We start from the raw sequence: 20860 nt of genomic DNA, 5'->3' as shown, positions 1-20860 counted from the left end.
GGGTGGGGTTTATGTTTTTAACGCTGTGTGTGTTCACTTCATATTTATGTTTTTCTTATCGATATGCGTTATCCGATGCGCAACTCATTTCATGTTCTCTTTCTCTCTCAATCTCTCTGTTCTGGTTCCAGAAATTGATAGGATTCGACGTCACACCCATCGATGAGCCCCGGCCGGTGGTCGGGAAAACGATGCCAAATTCCGGTTTGAGATGAAAAATGTCTTCGCTGAGGAAGTCGGCATCGTTTCGGTCGCGAATTCCGGTGCGCCGCGTCCGGCCAGCCCACCGGCGGTGCGTCAGCCCGCAGCCGTCGAGCTCCACCGTTAACAGCCAGCACGGCTCGGAGTCGTCCATCGCGACCGGTGGACCGCGCCACTGGTACGACCGTAGCCATTGCTACTCATCCTCGAGCTATTCGTCCAGCGACGAAAGCTACGACTCGGAAGCGGCTCCTTTTCAGGTAACTGTGGCCCTTGCTTTAAATGAGCCTTCGCCTTAGACTAATAACAATCATAAAATGGTGGCAAAACCGATTTCAACAGCTCGGAACATTATTCATTCGAACGATCTTCAGCCGGTGTTGCCGTAAGCCTTAACTGAATTATTAACCGGTACCCGGAACCGGTCCCAGTGCCGCCGGATCGATGGAGCAGAAAATTATAACTCCATACGAGGGCAAACAGTAATCCCTTATCCGGTCAATCCGGATCGGCCAATCGTCCGGGGTGCGTGATTGCGTTTGATTTATTAATCGTGTGGCTCCGGCGTGTTGATCCGATCGCCTTCCGGCTCCGCCCGGAAGGAGGATTAAACGAGACGGGCGAGAAACCCGAATCCGGTGCCGGTGCGAAAAGTAATTAATTTCTCGTCCTCGCTCTCGACCGGGGATCGGTGTCGCTAGCGAAGAAGTTCGGTTTGGGGTCCCCTGATGACACACGCCCACGGGATTGGCCATTTTTTCTTCGGTCACCCAAGCGGACACGTGGACCGCCGCACGCCGGCCGAATGGGCGCGACAAATTGATTTCCGCGGAATGGGCCACCCGGATTGGTAGTGAGCAAACGAACCGCGACCGGCATGTGTCCTGCGGCCACCGTGCGTGCTGGCGTCATTAAAAAATATGTTTCCATAAATATTAAACACACACAGAGAATTTATGTGCCAATTTCGATTGCAGCATCTCCTGAATCAATCATCGTTCGCGACCGACGGCTGCCGACTGTTGGTGGCCGCAAGCCCCGCATCCGCACCCACCGACCAGCAGCAGCACCATTCACAGCGTCTGCCGGCAACGCAGCAACCGACAGTGCAGCAGCAGCAGAAGCGACCGGGACCGACCGAGTTTGACCACCATCCGTTCCTGGTGCAGCATCCGTTCGAGGCGAACGGGTCCTGCCTGAGCACCTCGACCGATGCCATGAGCCTCGACGGGCTGCTGGACTGCGTCAGCACCGGCACCTTCTCGTCCTGTCCGCCGTCGCCGCAGTCCAAGTCGTACTTGGGTAAGCGATTTATTTATTTCATTTACTTATTCATACATCCGGCGCCGGGTCGGGGGCGCCCAAAACGGCAACACCACGAGCCGTCCCGAACAGCCGAAGGCCGGACGCCGGACGTTTTGATTTTGTTTGATGCTGTGGACGGTGGAAAGCCGAGTTCGTCCAGCGGGCCTATCGATGCAGAATGGGTGCCCTTTCCCGGAAACCGGTTGGCCCAGGCTCTTGTTGGTGCCATTGGCCACGAGCCATTACATCGCAACGCTGAGCGAGCTGTTTTCGTCAGTCAGGTCTGCAGTTTAATAATTACTTTTTTGACGCACGCTGCTTTTCGGTGGTTGCATTGGAAATCAAATTTTCAATTAATTGTGACAAACGCAGCGCAGTGCCACAGGTAGGAATAAGTTGGCCATCAATGGTTCGGTGCTCTGTGGCTGCTCCTTTGTACGAATGCATTCATTCGTGAGCCGTAACTCACGCGAGAAGCCATCTCATCTCATTCTCATTCGCTCACCTTTGGAACGCTTCGGAGGAAAACTGATGAACCAGATGGTAACCATGGTAGCTGATGAACTGGCAGCTCTGCCGTGCTGCTGTCATAATTACGTAAGCAAAGACTTCAACTTCAGTGCAACTGATTGATGTCTCGAAAAATTAGAGCACTTTTAGCGAACAATCAATTAAAATAGTCAACAAACACAAGCTGAGCACCGATCTGGAGCTGCATCAGCTCTGAAGTTCCCTAGCAATAATTTTATTGGGGAGCAGCTTCTAATAAACCACTCCGAGACGATCCCAGTTCATTTTTTTTTTCAGTTTTTTTTCTCGATTTGCAGTTCGGAAGGGGTTTCTTTGCGGATTAAAATGACCTAAATAACGTTACTTTATTTAATTAAATACCGCGAGAAAGGATGAGCAAAAAAAGGGGCAAACTTAAAGTAATCATTCCGCAACCCTGTGGCCTGCCTGAAACCCGGAACACGGCACGGCGCCATTTCATCCAGTTGCCCTCCAATTTTATGTTTTGCTCGCACTTGAAAATAGTTTATGACTTTTCGCCGGCATTTTTATGATCTCCAGCATGATGCGCCTTCCGCATGTCCGGAGATGGATGGCGAACGGGGACAATATCTCCGTTCCAGTGTGTCTGTGTGTTTTTATGTTTTCTCTGTGCCGAGTCGTGAGGGACACCCGGAGCGAAACAACGAAACGCACTCAGCACGCCACCCCACCGAAATGAGCTGACCCTGAGTTCCTCCCCCTTTTCCCATTCCCGCAGATCCGGACGACGGGCGACAGCTGTCCGGCATCGACGTGTCCAGCTACGAGTCGCTGGAGAAGTTCGGCTACGCCCTGGAGACACTGAAGATATCGGACGCGTATGGCCACTCGCGAAACGGTGGCCACGGTCCGGCCACGGCTGCCGAGGTTGGAGACCCCGGACTCGACGGAGGTGAAGATATTGTGCCGCTCGGGCATCCCCGTGTCGGTGAAGGTTTGCTGCCGCCACCACGGGGTGTCGACGGCCACAAACCGAACCAGGAGGATGACGATCTGGTTAAACAGCGAAAGCTCAGCGATTGGTATTACATCAAAACGGCACCGACCAAGAAACCCTCGAGCCCGTTCGAACGGCGGCGGGCCGTTCCCCGGCCAGTCGCTCGTCTTCCGGTCGTTTCGCCGGCCGGAGAAGGCGCCCAGCCAGCGAAGGACCCGGAACTGACGGATCCGGAATCGGTGGATCCGCCGGTCGGTTGGGGTCATAAATTTTCTTCGCCCATTCCACGGCCACGGCGTTTACCCGGGCCGGGTATGATCCCCGGTGAGCCATCGCTGGAGTCACGGTCCGTCACCAAGTCCGCGTCGTCATCCAGCGTGAACACAGGGCCGCGGCCCGGGGTCCGCGGCCAGCCGAGGCTACACTCCAACACGGACCTCCAGCAGGTCGGCACCCGGAGGGCGATCGCGCCAGGGACGCTCCTGATGGACGAACTGGAACTGGTCGGTGGACTGGAGCAGTTCGGAGCAGCGGGTCGACTTCCGGAGCTGACCGGCAGCCGGGATCGCTTCTCGCCCTACTGCCGCCGGCGTCACCGCCAGCAACCGATGCTGGTACCCCACTGGTTCCCACCGCCTCCACCACCGCCGTACCACTTCCCGCACCACCAACACCGCCGACCTCCACCGGCACCCGGAGGCGTGACCGCGGATGACCCGCGCAACATTTACGAGAACTATCCGGCAGCGAACGCGATCCTGACGACGGAACCCGCGGACGCCGCATTCGAGACCACGGTGGGCGTGCCGGTTCCACGGGCTCGGTCCATCCCAGCCCAGCAATCCGGGACGAGCTTCGGTGTGAATGGTTCTAGTCTGCGGCCACCACCGCTCTGCGGCATCGAAGAGAACGAGGTGTTCCAGTACAAGAGCCTCCAGTCGGACCAGCCGCGGCCTCTGCCGCGGCCGCCCATCGACTCCGACGAAGAGCCGCCGGATCCGGCCACCGGTCAGCCGCAGGCAGAGAAAAAGAGCTCGCTGACACGGGTAAGTGACTCGAGGGGACCGGGACGGGGCTGCCGGGAGCCGTGTCACTTTGGGCCGTGGGCGTTCGCGTGGGCCTGTCAGGTGACAGACCGGGCTTGCGTGGGAAATTAAACTGCGTGGGCTGGGACGTAATTTTAAACGACCTTTCGGATCGGGTTCTCTCCGGTTGTGCGAACTGCGCGCTTATCTTTCGTTGTTTACCGTGAACATTCATCTCGCGGTGATTCTCTTATGACCATTATTGGAAAGAACGGAATCGGTTGAAAGTTCAACTCGAAATCGAAGATGGGGATGTTGAATTTACAGCTTGAATGAGGGAACTTCATAATCGATCGATAGATCGAAATTATAAGGTTGTGACTATAACGAGGACCATTGTTTTATACGTTTAATACGTTTGTCAGTGGATCATTTCATCATCAGTGCAACCATACAGCAGGAAAACCCCGAGGGTTGAGCTATTTGTTAACAACGAGTAGCAAAATCATCTGCGTTTAGTGACATGTTCTAAGAGTTTTACATTTTTCTGCGTATCGGACCTTTGCTTTCACGAGTAAGAAGGCAGAGTGTAGGTAATAATTCGATAACTCTAACTCCATAGCAAAGGTGAACCAAGATCTACAAAAAGAAACTTCAAAAAGGCACAATTATTCTCTGATTTGCCGATTTCTTCGGTCTGATGCTTGACAGGAACCGATTTTTGGTTTGCGAAAAAGGACGACCAATCGAAGAAGGGAAGATCAAAGACTGTCGGACACGTTTATAGGTAGAAAATGAAAAACTCTATTCCATTCAAGCATTACATTTTCCCATCTTTTTGCCCAATTTGTGGAGCTCATGTCAAAGGAATGGTTGCTCTTTTGAAGCAAGCTCCGCAAGCAATCGTTCAAGTCATCGATGTAAATAGACGGTAATCGAAAGGATGGCCAAGTCTGATGGCCACGCAGTTCCGGTATGTGATGGAGCATTATCGTGTGGAACCTATTTTCCGATCTTCTGATGGTTTCTCAAACGTAGAGAGGTGACCTTTCGAGTCACGAGTTGTTGCTGCGTTCGGCTGTCATCTTAGCCCGAAAAGTGGACTTTTCCACGCACTTTGTTCGCCATGTAAAAATTAACATTTTTAATGGCTGTCCAGAGCAGAGCAATGGCATCTCTTTTTTGGCCGTTATTTGATTTTAACACTTTACTTAATCAAACTTAACGAGCAAGCTTTTTCCGCTATGCGAACTGGAAACACAGTAAAACAATAAATTAATGTTTTCCCCGGAACGAAACGCGTCAGTGGAATATGCTACCAATGGAAACACGATGGCTATTCGCGTCGTCTCTCGTTCTGTCACAGGTTCTGCCAAATAATCCAATCGATTAGACCGAGCCCCCGACGGATTCGTGGAAATCTCTCAGCGCAAAAGCGCCGTGTTTCTCGGTGCCTTATTCCGGGAAAATCCGCGTCCGCGATTCGTGCGAAGCTTTTCTGCGGGTTGATTTTTTATTTTTCCACACTGTTTTTGTGCCTTTTTTGTTTTGTAACTTCAATCGGACCGTGCGATGGCAGGTCAATTCAAAAAAGGGATAAAAGCAGTGAATTTTTCCGGGATGCACGTGGAATTGGCGAATCGAAAATCGGCCACGACACACAGAGGTTTCGGTTTGTTGTTACCGTTCCCGTTCCACGGACCACACGGCAAACGACACGGCAAATCGGTCCGGTCAAGATCAACAAGTTCTATCGTGGAAATGGCTAAACAAATGGAATAGAGCCCAAACAAAAGTTTCCAGTTTCCAACAGCCTTACTGCCATCGATACGCCGGAGGGCAGAATCCAATCCCGGGGTTTTATGGATTTCCGTTGGCTGGATCCCCGGCCAGGGGTTCGTGACTGTCGTGACCTATTTTGCGCTGCTCCCTGGAACCCCGGGACCACCACGCTTGAGGCTGTTGGCCATCGAACCACAAAATGATGTGAGGCCCTCCGTGAGAAGATCCCAGATCTTGGACTTAGAGCTTTTAGAGTGGCCGATAGAGCCGGGAGGATCGGCCGGTTGCAGGTTGTGGAATATTTTATTAGTTTCTCGGCCGGACCGACCGTCTGGGCCGGTCAAAGTTGGTGAAATATGTCCATCATTCGATTCAATCCTCCCCCGGGAGGTCGGGTCGAAAGAAGGACGAGAAAATAAATTACGGAACCTCGAACCTGGAAGCCTCGGAAGCTCGGTAAAGAGTTCGTAAATGAGTCCGTCCTGGTAGCCGGCAAACGACCTCATCGAGCGTCGATGGGTTCGAGCCGCCGCCACCACCGCCGGTTGGTGTCAACCAGAAAGTAGTAGTTCCGGAACCCGGTCCAGACGATATCCTGGCCGCAAAGCTCGAAAGTCACTCGGAAGCGATGAAGAAAATGAATGGCCAAGCCGGGAGGGAACGATAGCGCCCGCTGGTGGACACACTACCGTCCCGTGTCGTCCGGTTCCGATGAGCTTGTTTCGAAATTAAAAGGAAGCGGAGTTCCGTTGGGAGCGTTTAACATCAAACGTGGGCCAAAGCGAGAACGTTCGTCCTGTGCCGAGCGCCCGAGAAGCCCTGGAAGGCGTCGGGCACCATCGCCCGAGAGCGAGAATTTTGTAGCTGAAAATTGCCACTCCGAACGCAGTGACCGCAGGCACCGATGGCGCTGGTGAGGTACGACGTACGGTAAATTGAAACCTAGAGCCGGTCCGAGGTCCGGTCCGTCCTGGCTGGCATCGTTTGCACCTTTTTGCTGTGTCCCGACAAAGAGAGAAAGACAGCGAGAGGGAGAGACCCCATGGCGTAGGGGCGTTTATTTGTCAGACAAATGAACGGTCCGGCGAACGGCAACGGCTTCTTGCCGAGCCGAGCATCGGGCTTAAAGTCCGGCCGGTTTTAATCGGATGTCCTCCGCACAGATTGTGTCGTCCCGGGAGGATTGTTCTGGCGGGGGTTGGCCAGGAGTGGACAATGTTTGTGGGCCACTTTGACCAACTTTTGGGGGTGGCGTGGGAACCATAACCTTCCAGCTCGGTGGAACTTTCATCAATCAGATGCTTGTGATTTGTGCCGAAATTGGGAACGGAAGCGTGAATTAGGTTTTGGTCTCCCGGGGCGATGGTTGCCGTGGTGATGGGAAAATTTTTTAGTTGATTGGAAACTATTGCATCGCTCGCCCGGTTGCTCGGACCAGAAGGAAATGGACAACATGCATCAGGAATGTTTATCAAGTTAAAACGGCCATTCGGACAACGAAACTGATTGAAATTAAAGCAAAGTTATGAATGATTGGGACAAGAGCGGTGCTAGCGGTGTTCAGGTCACGATAACTTCACTAGGAGACTATAAAAGTTAGTAACTGTTAGTAGCTGACGTTAGAAAATAAGTTAGTAGCTGACGTTAGAAAGTTAGTTCGTAAAGTATCTTGTTCGACTGGGCATGGCGATGGGCTCTCTGCTGGGAACTACTTTCTGAATCCCCAGCTCTGAGGTTCTGAATCGCAAAACCGCCCCGACGTTATAAACTTCCTCTAAATGACTCTCAAAATGGCGCTGGACAAAAAAAGGCCAAAAATCTTAATGAGTATGCCCATTTTAACCGAAAAATATGCTCCCCGAGACAGACAATGTACGAAACTCCCGAAAGCCAGCGTCGCCAGCGTCGGGCAATGAAATTTAATTCAAATTTGATAAGTCAACAGCCAAGCTCCAACAGTCCTGGCGGGACGGCCATTTTTGGCGCCCTGGAAACTGACACCGTCGTCGTAAATGAATTTATGAACCCAAGAGAGCTACCGCGGGACAGGGTGTATTTATTTCCTCGTACCCGGTCCGGTACCTGATACCCGAGCCCGAGCAGGCCCGTGGGCCGTGAATCTTTACGACAATCGGGAATCCGCGGGCCCCTCTCCTTTCGGTGCTTTTATGTTGCGAACCCGCGTCTAATGTTGCGGCCGGTGGGTGACATTTGTTTGGTGATTATTGGAAGAGGTCCTTTTTGGGTATTTTTTTTTTAATTTTTCATCGCGCGCGCAGCCATGCAGCCTTTCCAGGTGCTCCGCTTTACCCTTTCGCGAAGGCTGACGCGAAGTGGGACAGTGCATTATGCTTTTATGCTTTTTATGTACTTAAACATCAACCAAAATGGCGAACTTTTGACATTACGACGGCACACACCGTTGACGGTAGCTTTCGTTGGGTTGGACCAAACGTTCGTTTCGATTTTCTTTGCCTTCTTCGTTGAACGGTTCTTGATCTTAATAATCTTAACCTTAACAACCATTAGGAACTTGCATAAGTGCGAACGATTCATTGACGGCATTCACGTTAGACCGTTTGAAGGTTTTGCTACCGGTTGATGTTTAAGACCTAATGACCTGGAACTTAGAATTGCTGTGAGGTCCGGATTTGTGGAGAAACAAGTCTTGTTGTTACATAACATTTTCGTGATCATTTTCTGATCAACTCAACCCATGTGACTTCTGGCTATTTCCTAAACTCAACAGACCACTGCGTGGACCCCTTCTACAGTCAACAGTTGAGATAAGAAACGAAACGAAGCATTTGCTCCTATAGAAGACCTATAGAAGACGAAGACCGAACTTTCGGACCGTTTCGATAATTGGAAAAAATGTAGACATAGATCTATTGCGCAGAGTATAGATTATTTTAGGTAATGACATAGATTTAGAAGAATAAAGAAAGAATGTTGGAGTTATAAGCGAATTCCCGAAATTGGCCTTAGTAATATGTCAGGCAGTCCGTAGTAGCCGTAGTCCACCAGCAACTTTTCGGTCCACCCAACACGCAACACCGTGTGTCCTCCGTGAAAACATCGTTTTAATCAGGCAAATTCCGATTAAAAATGCAAACTTTCACACTTCACGGCTGGCTGTTGGTTGTGGTGGCTTCACAGCCACCGGCTTTGGACGCCACCGCGTGGTACGATAAAATTCCCCCAGCCTTGTACTAGATATATTTAACGCCGTCGTACAACGGCGGGGCCACAAAACTTCGGCACAACGTCTCGGGGCACCGTCTGATGTTTGGTGCGCTCGAAACTTTCGCTGTTCGCCGGGGACGAACGACCACCGGTGGTGGTGCAGTGAAACTAATTTAACTCTACTTGCTCATTATGCACCAACCGATGCAACGTCGTCGGGTGGGCCGCTAGAAGGTTAAACACTCTCTGTACCGTGGTGCCTGGTGAAAGGGTCCGCCGGCCGCCGGCGCAGCAACATCGCGACAAAAGTTTCCAACCCCTTTTTGCGAAGTCATTAAACTGCGGAGCCGCAAGGTGTTGCCGCTTCGGAACTCATTTATAATGCTCGCTCTGCCGCGCGTGGCGCTTGATCGGGGGCTCGTCCTCGGCTCGGTGCGTCCTCCCTGGAGCTCCCCGAAGAGGGTGCTAAGTGCTACGAGGCGCCGAAGCGCGCTTCACGCTGATTTATTTGCACTTGACACCGCTCGGATTAAAGGGAATCCGCCGATCGACGGCCCGGATCGCCGGAGTTGCGTCGTGTTCTTGTTCACTCGTTCACACTGTTGCCTGCGGATGTTCTTGCGACCGTCCGTCCGTCCGTCCGAGAGGACCACACCAACCGGGCACGTTCCGTGGGAACTGTTTTAATTATGAGAATTTTTATTAAAATTTCCCAAGCCGCCCAGCAGCCGGGGCCGAAGGGACCGGGAATAATTTTCGCCCTGGGCTCTGTTGGTTGTTTGTTTGTTGGCCGAGGTTGGCCTCCTTCACCCCGTGGCCAGGCCCTCGGGGTCAGCAATCAGGTCACAACGTAGCAGCAACCGGCTGCTGCAACAACTTTAACCTTTCTGTGCTGCTAATTTGAATTGTGTCTTGTGGGCCACCGTCTTCGAAAGCCACGGCCCGACCCTGCCACGGTCGCAGAGTGCGCCGTTTTCTTCGGACGTGCGTCCTGGTTCTGGCGGACCATGGACCAAGGCTCTCGGTGGGCAGATGCAAACACGGAGTGCGGAGACCGTGCGAGCGTGAGTTAATTAGGAAACCAGCGTCAGCCGCAAATGCCCGGCCGGAAGTTGGGAGATGTGAGCACTGCGACCCGGTCCCGTATGGCGTAATTGTATGGCGACTGCAGCGCACAACTTCTTCGCCTGCGAACTCAACGTTTCAGTAACTTCTTGGGAACTCTTGAACTCGCCAATCCCGGATTCCCGAGCCGCGCACCGGTTCCAATCGCACCGATCGACACCGGCTTCTTCTGCTTCTTTTTTGGGTGAAGTTTGTGTGGAGGCGCGTCAACTTCCGGACACTTTTTCCGGAAGTTTTCCGCTTTTCACGCGAGACGCACACGCAGCTCGCGGGGAGATTAATAAAGTTTTCAATCGATACCACCGCGGACTCCGCTGTTTGATGGAACCTTCCACTTTCGCCGTGCGTCGTCTTTCGGTGGATCGACTCTTAAAGTTTCCTTCCTTCGTGTGGATCACCGGCCGTTTGGTGGTGTGTGTGTAATTAAATTTACGATCCACCATTTCATTACTTTTGGGGTGTCGCGTAAAATTCAATCTCTATCACGGTTTATCTGCTCTTGTCAAAGGTTATCTATTTTTAAATTGTATGTTTTCCTTTTATTAAATGCATTTGCGTTCCGTTCTTTTATTTCAACGACTAATTTATCATTTATTTCCATTTTTATCATTTTTTGTTCTACAATAGCTAGGGAAACAAAGTATATTTCACTCAGACAATATTGCCGTAGCGCGTGGTTTTGTCAGACGGTCCTTTCCACAGACCTACGGTTGACCTGGCTCTTTTAATAAATTGAGCTTATTCTGTTTAATTACGTGGGGTTTTCTCAGGCACTCCAAGATTCATCTGTGCCCACATGGTGTCTCAATGGTTGGCCGGTCTGAACATTGTGGTCTTAAATCTTAACATCGCCATCCTCAAGATGAGCTGCATGAATCCTTGTGGCTGGTGGACGTTTTCCTTCATGAACGATTTTGTCTGTCATCAATTTTTGCTAATTCTTCAGGGCAAAATGACCAGGAAAGGTCATGTTGCCGTTTGTAATTTGTTTTCTAATGTGGATTTAGACCCCATTTAGGAGAATGCTCAGCCTCTAAGCAGAGTCTCATCAACAATTCAACAGTCCAGAGAACCGGTTCCCAGAATATTGGAGGTTTCAAAGCATGCCGATAGCAAAATACCACCCTTACCATGCAAAAGGACTTGTGTGCCTTCTGATTGAAGTTTTTGTTACATAACATTGCCGGATTGAATTAAAGAGATGAAGAGATGAAGAGATTTAATACGATGAACTTGATCTGCATTTGCATAACCCTTGATTATTTAACCGACTGCTGCCCAGCTTTTGTTGGTAATTTTGGCAAAATCCTTGTTATTTTTTCCCGCCAAAAATTATATTTATGACCATTTGGGGTTCGTTTAAAATAGTTCAAGGTTTTTTGTCAACTTCCAAGCTGCGAAACCAAACAATTCCCTATGAATGCGTCATCGCACGTTTTTCACCATCAATTTAGCATTTTGAATATCAAAACGTATAGAAAACATTGTTTTAGTTACTCAATAAGAACTTAATCTACCTGCATGGATGGATTGGAAGGATTGGGTTGTGAAAAACCGAACACTTCAGGCTTCAAATAAACTTTGTTTCTCCCCGGTCCGCTTTCTATGGCACGAGATAAAGTTCAAATGTCATTGAATCGACATAATGCATTGCTCTCAAATCCTTTAACTAACACTGAACAGTAAGAACTAAGAGAAAACTCTAATCCCTGATTTACCGCTCTGTTTGCTGTTCGAAGAACTCAACTCCTAAACTTTTGTTTATATCTCATATCTATCACTTGACGCGTGGTCGTTCCCAGCCATCGGTTGCCAACCGTGCGCTCCGTTAATGGTTCGCCATAAAGTTTGATTAACGTGCTGCAATAACTCACGAAAAATGATGCTTCTCCCGTACGCAGCAGCAGCAGCAGCAACAAGTGCACCGAACGACCACAAACGTCGCACGGACACCGATTTCGGTGCAAAGTCCTGCACTCGGCACCGATCATCATGATGGCGGGCCATCGGCCCGCAGTAAGCACCCTCGAGGACCCATGCCACTGGCGGAGCGCGCACGTTTGACCGTAAAATTAAAAAGTTGACGCCGAAAAGGTCGGTTCTCTCGGTTCTCCGTGGTTCGATGGACCGGACCATTAATGAAATCAACAGTTGCAACACGTCCCAGAACGGGCACCGGGCACGACCATTACCATCGGAAAGGAAATTACCGATCGATTGAGGCGGGGGGAGAGAGTGGGCGGTGAAGTGGCTCTACGCGCCACTGGCCACTGTCGTCGTGGCGCACAAGTGAATAGCAACATTTTTCGAAGGCAAATCGCTTTTTGGGGTTCGATGGTTTTTCTCTTTCGTCTGCGTTGCGTTGCGGTGGAAAAATGGGAAAATGGAACACCACGCCATTGGGTGGACTGAAAGCCCTTTGAAGCCCCAGGTGAGAACGGGGGGGCCACAAAAAGGGCACGCTTTGGGAGGGCCCATCAAAGCCTTCAAAGAGTCGGAGCGGAGAAGCGGAGAGTTCAACAGATCCAGCGCAGAAAGTTCGCCACCGGCCACGGCCGACGTTTGGGGTCAAATTTATTTGCTCGGATCCGGGGCCCGCCATTTTCTTTTCGCCGGAATTCGCCGGTGCCGAAAGGAAAACCCCGAACTGCAATAAAAGGGAATTAAGTTTAATGCCGCGGGCCGCCGAGTGAAAGTATGTCGCCCGCCTGCACACACCAACACCAACCCAGGCGTGCCGGAGAGTGCCGGAGATTTTCGGAACTTTCCTATCCGTTTGATGCCTTTCTTCAAGCCGGTCCATTTGCGGTCTCTTTCGCTCTCTCTCTCTCTCTTTCTCTCTCGATCGGTTCGGGGTTTTACTTTCTTGCATGCCTTTCATTTTCACAGACCACTTGGACCTTCTTGCCTCAGGGCGGTGTCCTGGACGTGCCCCGGACCGGAAGTAGTACGAAAACGCCCGGCTGTCTTTAATGCACTGCCGTTCGTTACGCAACACGCGCGCGGGCCCTGCTGTCCGGGCGAGCCTCCGAGGGCTCGCCGGGAAGCAGAGCGACCGTCGACAGCCGTGCCTGGCCTGGGTGATGTGTGCCGAGTACGCTACTTGCACCCCATTGCACTCGCCCGGGGGCTTCTTGTGGTAGCGCGAGAACATCTTTTTATCATCATTTTCAGTGTCCTTTGTTGTGTTGGCGACCCCCACCCGAGAAGAGACAATCGGGAGTCGGGACAATTCCTTTTTGGGCGCGTGGTCCCCGAAAAGGACACCAATCCCGACCGAAGCTCCCGGCTCCATCGACGTTCGTTTGGCAGGCGAGGGTTGGGCGTGTAATAACCATCCACGACCCCACCGCCACGTAAACGTTTGAGGCAGCAGCTGCCGTCCGAAGCGAGCTGGTGAACTAAGAAAAGGACATAAACTGGGCCAATGAAACGCCAGTGACGCCAAGGATGCTGGGAGCAGGACTTCTGCTGGAGTGGCCGGAAAACAAAAACCACGACCGCACTCAAACCCGTGCGTGTGTGTGTTTGTGTGCGGAGAAGGACGTGAAAATAGGGTAATTTTGTGTCTAGTAACGGGCGGTCGTCTTCTTAAAGCGGCGATGCTATCTTTAGATCTGAAGTGAGCTAGTGAACCGTGTGAGTGACCCCGCGGAAACGGTTCACTCACCACGCCACCTCACCGCACGAGTTTTCCGATGCTGAGTGTCCGTTCGTGGCCAGCCTGACAGCCGTTTCTTCACCAGAAGTCAACGCCCTATGCGCCGATTTTTGTGGAGAGAGAGAGCGTACCTGATGTGATTCGCGATGGTCAGAAATCGCGAGGCACTGGGTTAAAGTTTAAAATGCACCATGCAGAGATCGGACCATGAACTTTCCATCACTCCCTTTGGGGATGGGGTCACTGCAAGTTTATATTATTTTATTTCAAGGATCAAGGATCCATTTTTCCATAAATGCTTTTTCCGATTGCGGCTTGACTTGGGGAGGACAAACAGGCTGCCGACTACTTAAGCTCTTCAATCGAATTACCAAACCAAAAGTGAAGCGTTTAAATGAAATGCAAACAGCATGCAACTCACGCGAAAAGTGGGCAGGCAATCAGGATTCACACTCAGGGCCCCTTTACCGACGCACCCATTTGTGTACCAACAAATCAAATCTCTTGAAATCACACAATCGCGGGGCACAACTCGAGGGGGCCCTCTCGATCGGGCGCCGCTCGCGCCTACCGGTTGCATGTGCTGCCGGATTGCGCTTAACCCTCGGACTCGGTGCGTCACTCAGCATTCACTCACCGCACCGCTCCCGGTACTCCAGCGCAATGTTCTTCTTCTTTTCCGGCCGTCGCAGAATATCCGCCCGTGGTCCGAAGTCGAACCCTACTCAGTTTGCCGTTGTCCGTGGTTCGGTAAGGACGTCCTTTTCGATTTCCTGTGCTCGCAGCATCCGCACCCGACATCCGACAGCATCCGATCGACGACAGAGAGAGAGAGAGAGAGAGAGAGAGAGAGAGAGAGAGAGAGGGAGGGAGCGAGACTGAGAGCGCGTGTGTATGTGTGTCGGAGAGTACGAAAATTGGGCGTCGCGGGGAAAGCTTTCATTTGGTTTGCTTTTGCTATTAAGCTTCGCAACAACATTCCGTTGCCATCTAGCAACCGGAGCAAAGCGTCAGTCAGCGAGTGAGCAAGTGAGTGAACAAAACGGGCGTCGCTCACCGATCTCACATCGTGAGGCTGTGGATTCATCTCCGAGGCCCGCCGATGGTGTGCTCGCGATGCCTACGGTCGCATCAGTCACTGCCTGGACGCCCGGCATGTTGTGCTGTCGAAATTCATCCCAGTTTGTGAAGTCTTCCGTGGGAAAGCGTCTGAAAACGGACAAAAAACCCCTTCGACCGGCTCGTGGCAGACCCGGTGACGACCGCGTAAGTGCAGTGCGGATGGTGGTGGTGGTGGGCACGTTTCACTTCTTATCGCGCGTGTCACGGCGGATTGAACGACATAATACTCGACGGATCCACCCAGAAACACACCGCTCGAGACGAGTCGAATTGAATAAGTGGCCCGGCATCGTCGGATGTGGATCGAATGCGAGAAAAAACGGCCCCCTGACGACCGACAATGTGTTCGGTCCTTTGTTGCTACTCCACCTGGCCTGGGCGTCGGGGAGGGGAGGTGCCTAACGTAATCCCCGGCACGCGTTACGTTGTGTTTGTGATAATGGATATCAAGAAAGTCGGCAAGAAAAAGGGGCAGCAGGGCAAGTGATACCGATAAGACGCTGCCAAGGAAGCTGATGGTTCTCTTGTGCGTGTGTGCGTGCGTGTACTACGGCCTGCGGGTCCGCTTGGTGGTGCAGAATGTGTTTTGGAAAATGATATGATCGCGGTTCGATGGTGCGCTGACGAGTTCGGAAGGGATTTCGCATCGACAACAACATCGCCCTCTCGCTCTCTGGGTGACGACGATGACGATGGTGATGGTGGTGATGAGAAGAAGCAGGCTGTGAAGTTACAGTCGCGTCGTCGCAAAATTTGTCCGCTTCTTGGAATGCGACGCGATCCTTCCAAATCCTTCCATCGCACGGCCTGTTTTCCGCAGTTCGGCAGTTCGGGGAAAACTTTACAAGGACTTTCGCGGCACAACAGCCCCAGCTCAGCCCCGCCCAGCCCAGCGGGGCGGACTCTAAATTATCGATTGCGAGTGCGGAGAAAAATCCTTAGCGTCGCCGAGCTTGACGAAAAAATGTCAATTCCCCGCAGTGCGTGCGGATTAGTTGGGGCGCGCGATAATTAGTGTTGGCAGTTGGCCAAAGTCCCGGGTCCGGCAGGCCAGGAATATTATTAATGGGCACCTTTCCGGGCACCACCGGGTTGACGTCGCGCGAGTGTGGTTCCGATCGCGCCTCCCCTGAAATCCAATTATCGTGCCCCCGGACCGCTCCGCAGCCAATGGTCCGCTTGGTTGGCAGTAGCAACCGGGGTCGCACTACAGTCCGGCTGCGTCCGGCTGCCATGGTGATGGTTTCGTTTCTTTTTCATTTAAGTTTCCATTTATCTGACGCGAGGTCTGGTCGCGAAATTTGCATCGAACCATTCCACCGGAAACGCGCTGTTCCGGGATGCTAGGCAACGCTGGCAGGCCACCGCGGTGGACGCAATTTGTAATCATTCCGGCAATCAAGACGCACACGGGCCTCGCGTTGTGCGCTGCAGGAGCACTGGAGCGTCGCACACGGCGCACGGTATTTCGATACAAAATACCGACGCTGACGCCAACCTAATCCGGTTCCGTTCCGCTTCGCCCCCGCTGGTAGAGCGCGGAGAGGTATTTAATTAATTAAACTAGTATGGAAATGTTTGGCCCTAACGGCTGTAGTGCCCCGCCCGGTGGAGGCGCCTGGTTGCCCGCGGGAAACACACCGAGAAGTGAAGCGAAACCAATATCTTTTACTGATTTCGCTCGACGGTAATCGCTATAAATTCGTCAATTTAAAATGATTACTTGCCATTGGAAAATGGTAATCGTTGGCGCAATAAGATAAGAGCACTCGACACAGAGCACACCGCAATGGAGGCGCCTGGTGCCGGATAAAAAGCGTTTCATAAAAGGACACATACAGCGCAAACCAAAACGTCATAACTGTGCCGAATTTATACGGCCATGGATCCACTGTTTGGCACTGTTGCGAGATGCTTCTCACCGCCGGAGGACCGGTTTTTATGGAGCTTGTTTGGGTTTTTTTCGGTCTGTTCCGTTCGTCGTCAACATGTCGTGCACTAGTCATAAATACGACTCAACAATAAAGCACTAAACTCTTCGGCTGATGTGACCCATGTAAACATCGTGTCATAGTTCTCGTTTTTTTTGTGGCCTCCCGGTCCGATTAGAGCCCACAAAAGCTGAGCTGGGAAGGGCCCACCATCAGGAACCACCACAAATGCTGTTAATGGATTATGACTCCCTGACAGGCTTCGTGTGTGTGTGTGTGTGCGAGACGAGGCCACTCCACCGCTAAGTTCGGGTCCCGCGGGGAGACCCATAAAAAGGAGGGGCCGACGGCAGGGCCGGGAGCAATAAAAGTTTTCGCTTCATAATTTCCGTTACACATGCGGTTAAACTCGGCCCGAAAGCTTTTCAGCTGTAATTAAAGTACCACGTCAACCACTGAACCGTGATTCGTAGGCCGAAGAGGGACAGAGAGCGAGAGAACGGGGCGTGTGAAATATTATTAATGTTGAACAGGTTGATGGCCCATAACACGGTGGTCTGCAATCGGGTTCGGAAAGCACCCCGACACATGCGGGCATCGAGTTCGGCTTTCCTTCATAATTACAGTGTGGCCTATCAAAAGTTACAGTCACGCAAAAAACGGCCGGTGACCGGTGGAACGCTTCGGGTATGATTGTAATTTTTGGCTTAATGATAGATCCACCTGGCGCGCTACCCGGGCAGTTCTGAGCCTCCACCGAGCGTACCGTAAATCATGTGCAGATTTTCCGATTTTCCGCGAATCCATTTACGATCCGCCGGCAATCAGGCCGAAGTGATGTTAATCCGACTTGAAAGGCGAAAACCCCCCTTGCGTTGAGTGGAGCCTGTCGAGATAAACACACACACTTTACACTGATTGAGTTGCAGCCTTTAATTAGTGGTACTTCCGGGGTCCTTGAACGCGTTTGGCGGGGCAGGTTTGCGAGGAACGGGACAAGGTTTGCCGGAAAATTCAGCCTGTTATGACGTCATCATGTGATGAAAAACGCTTTCCACGAGTGATTTTTGTCTCATCTGGAAACAGATGGAGGTCGCTAAGGGCCAAATTCAGTCAAAATATTGCTTACACTGCCCAATGAGATACCTAGAACTTCTACTAAATCTCTTTCAGTCACTCGACGGTTTTCCAATACGATATTGTGTACTTTTCCTACGATTTCAGATGTTGCTACTGGTTTTGGACGTCCTTGACATGGATCGTCTTCAAGGGTTGTACGACCATGCTTAAATTCAGCAACCCATCTTTATTCAGTACTTATTGAAGGCGTAGAGTCCTTATACACTTTCAAGATTCGTTCGTAAATTTCTCTTGCTTTTAAACCTTCCAAAAATAAAAAAATCAATCACTGCATGATACTTTCATGACTTTGAATGAACAAAGAATGAAGTGACCGATTGAAATGGAACTTCACACACGTTCATATGAAGAGTGTACCAACATAATGAAAAAAAATAGATCAGCAAAAGCACCCTCTGGTATTGAACCGCAAAATTTATTGAACAGCCTGGTACTTTTTGAGCTATTTGCATATGTTTTTGTATCCGACGTCACAACAACTCGTGGGCCAAAGACGTTGACATTTATGTTCATAAGAACCAATTCGACCCCACCGAACCGCCCGTGGATACCGTCCCGTGGGACTCGCACAACCAACACCTTTGTGACTTCTTGATTTCCCACGGCGCTGGGAAATTCATCGACCAACGCCATAAACAAGTGGGCTCACAGTATTCGGCTACCTACAGCTTTGCGAGCGATTAATAAATGAGTGCCAACGAGTGTCAGGTGCCAAGTGCCAAGTGCCAAGTGCACATGTCATACAATCCTCCCCCGGCGCATTCCATTTTTAATCATTATCATAAAAGTCAAATAAACTGCTCGTGTATTACGAGATATTTAGCAGGGAATTAAGACCCCCGTCTCCTGCGGCTGCAGCTTCGCGGAGTAGAGAGCATTAATTTACCACTTCCCGCGTTTCCTGCGCACACCGTCACGGGACACTCCACGCTCCGCTGGCATGCAATTAATCTGTGTCCTTCGCGACGAGTCCTTCGCGGCAACGGAGCGCGACCCAGAGCGTCGGTTGTATGTGAAAATTAAATTAAATTCCAATAGCAAAGCGAATTATGATGAGCCACACGAAGACAGCAGAGCGCGCCCCAAGAGGGCCCGAGCCTGGTGGTGGCGGCCCCGTATCGAACCATCGACACCCAACGGCCGGCTGGCACTTCCTCTGCTTCCTGCGCTCGTCTCGGGCGCAAAAGTTGCTCGTCAGTCGGCGAGAAGTAGGCCACGGCACACGGTCTTCCGGGCCGGCAACATCCGCCGAAGCCTACCATCAGCCATTCGGAACGGCGTCCTGCGAAAAAAAACCCGTCCTGCTCCGGACACGTTGCAACTGCGTAGCACTGCGCCGTACGTCGCCGAATTATCCACCGGAACCGCACCCGTCCTTTCGGTCCTAGGTTGGTGAGTGCTTTCGCGTCGGTTGGCCAGCCCAAAAGGAAAGTCCCGCAAGGACCGTAGGCAAAATGGCGAACGATCATCGGCGGGCAGGCAGCCGACCGAGCGTGTCGTTGGTTTGCTCACACACACACATGCACGCACGGTACGTGCTCGGGGAACTCGAGTCCCCCCCCGGTGGAATTCCGGGGGCCCGGACGCCCGGCGGGCTAACATTTTATGCAAATATGTGCTTATTAAATGTATGAGCAACAGTGTTTCGCACATCGTTCCGTTCGCCGCGCACGTTGGCGGGGCCACCTCACCGAGCACATCTGTCGGCCTCATTTTCTCGTCGCCGACACGCCGACGTCACAGCTTCCCACACACCGAGCACCGGCTCCGAAACGCGAAAGTCCAACGGGCCCTCGGCAGCGCGTTCGTGAAGATGTTCCGGCACCGGTGCGGCTAATACTATCCGCTGTCTGTCCGCTTTCCCGTTTGGGGTGTGTATTATTTATGGTCCAATTTTTCTCCGCCAAACAGCCTCCGCGCAGGAAAGAAACGCGTAGGTTCGTATGAATATTTAAACGGGCCCACGGTTGGCGTTAGCGTTAACGAAGGATTCGTGTGGATGATCCGTCCAAGCCGCACAATTGGGCCTATTGTTCTGCTTGGGTCTTGCGGCGAAGAAGAATCTTCGGCAGCGTCCAGCGTCTCCTTTTAATGGAAACTAATAATGTCTCCGGACGCTCCGTCAGAAGCAACGGCCAACTCTATATGTTTTGACATTAACTGTCAGATCGACTACCGCGCTGGAAACGTCGTCATTTCAGTATCATTTGGAACCATCGAACAGTAAACACCCAAAGAGTGCGCTGAAATTGTTCAGAAGTACAAAATAACTTCTTAATCATGCCATCATGTCTGACGAGGCACAGTGACGTTAAATGGAGGAGCACATAAACATAATTGTCGGTTTTATGCTACCGAAAACGCTCAATCAATCCAACAGGTGATAACATGATAACTTCGGGCCATGATAACGGATTTTGTGGTACCAATTGTTCGAGAAAATGATATGGACTGGTTAGTGGTTCCAAGAGGACGCCGCTGCACGACCAACAATTGATCTACTAGGTCGTTGCGTTGAGATTCGGAATTTGTTTGACACACAAAAATGTTTATAAAATTTAAATGCGATTTTCTACATTGTTCAAAGTATGTGCCATTGCTAGCTATACATTTCTCCTATCTCTCTGCTAAATCATGGATTCCCAGAGGAAAGAATTCTTCGACTTTTTAAGTAAACTAATTAGTCTTCCCATTTCGACTTCCTCGTGGAAAAACGAAGGGCTGCTCAGCCAATACGTGTCCCATCGATGAAAATGAATGATATTCGGAAAGAACCAAGTCTGGTGGATAACGCGGGGAGGGATAGCAACTCCCATCCAAGTGATTTGATAGTATCCTGAAACAGTTTTGTTATTTGGGGCGCATGGTGCTTGATTCCACGGGCCACCAGGCG

General features: G+C 51.3%; 1 protein-coding gene across 1 annotated transcript in view; it reads left to right on the top strand.

The window, feature by feature from the left end:
- The first annotated feature begins 218 nt into the window (after positions 1–218).
- Positions 219–20860, top strand: part of LOC128274183 (uncharacterized) — a 48205-nt gene continuing 27563 nt past the window's right edge. Inside the window, exons 1-3 of the mRNA XM_053012291.1 lie at positions 219–461; positions 1179–1503; positions 2777–4041. Coding sequence (XP_052868251.1) covers positions 219–461; positions 1179–1503; positions 2777–4041 — 1833 coding nt within the window. The remainder of the gene's footprint in view (positions 462–1178; positions 1504–2776; positions 4042–20860) is intronic.

The sequence above is a fragment of the Anopheles cruzii genome, chromosome 3, assembly GCF_943734635.1.
Source record: "Anopheles cruzii chromosome 3, idAnoCruzAS_RS32_06, whole genome shotgun sequence".
In the NCBI taxonomy this organism is placed as follows: Eukaryota; Metazoa; Arthropoda; class Insecta; order Diptera; family Culicidae; genus Anopheles; species Anopheles cruzii.
The sequence above is the reverse complement of the archived record's forward strand: the minus strand, read 5'-3'. Positions and strand labels throughout refer to the sequence as shown.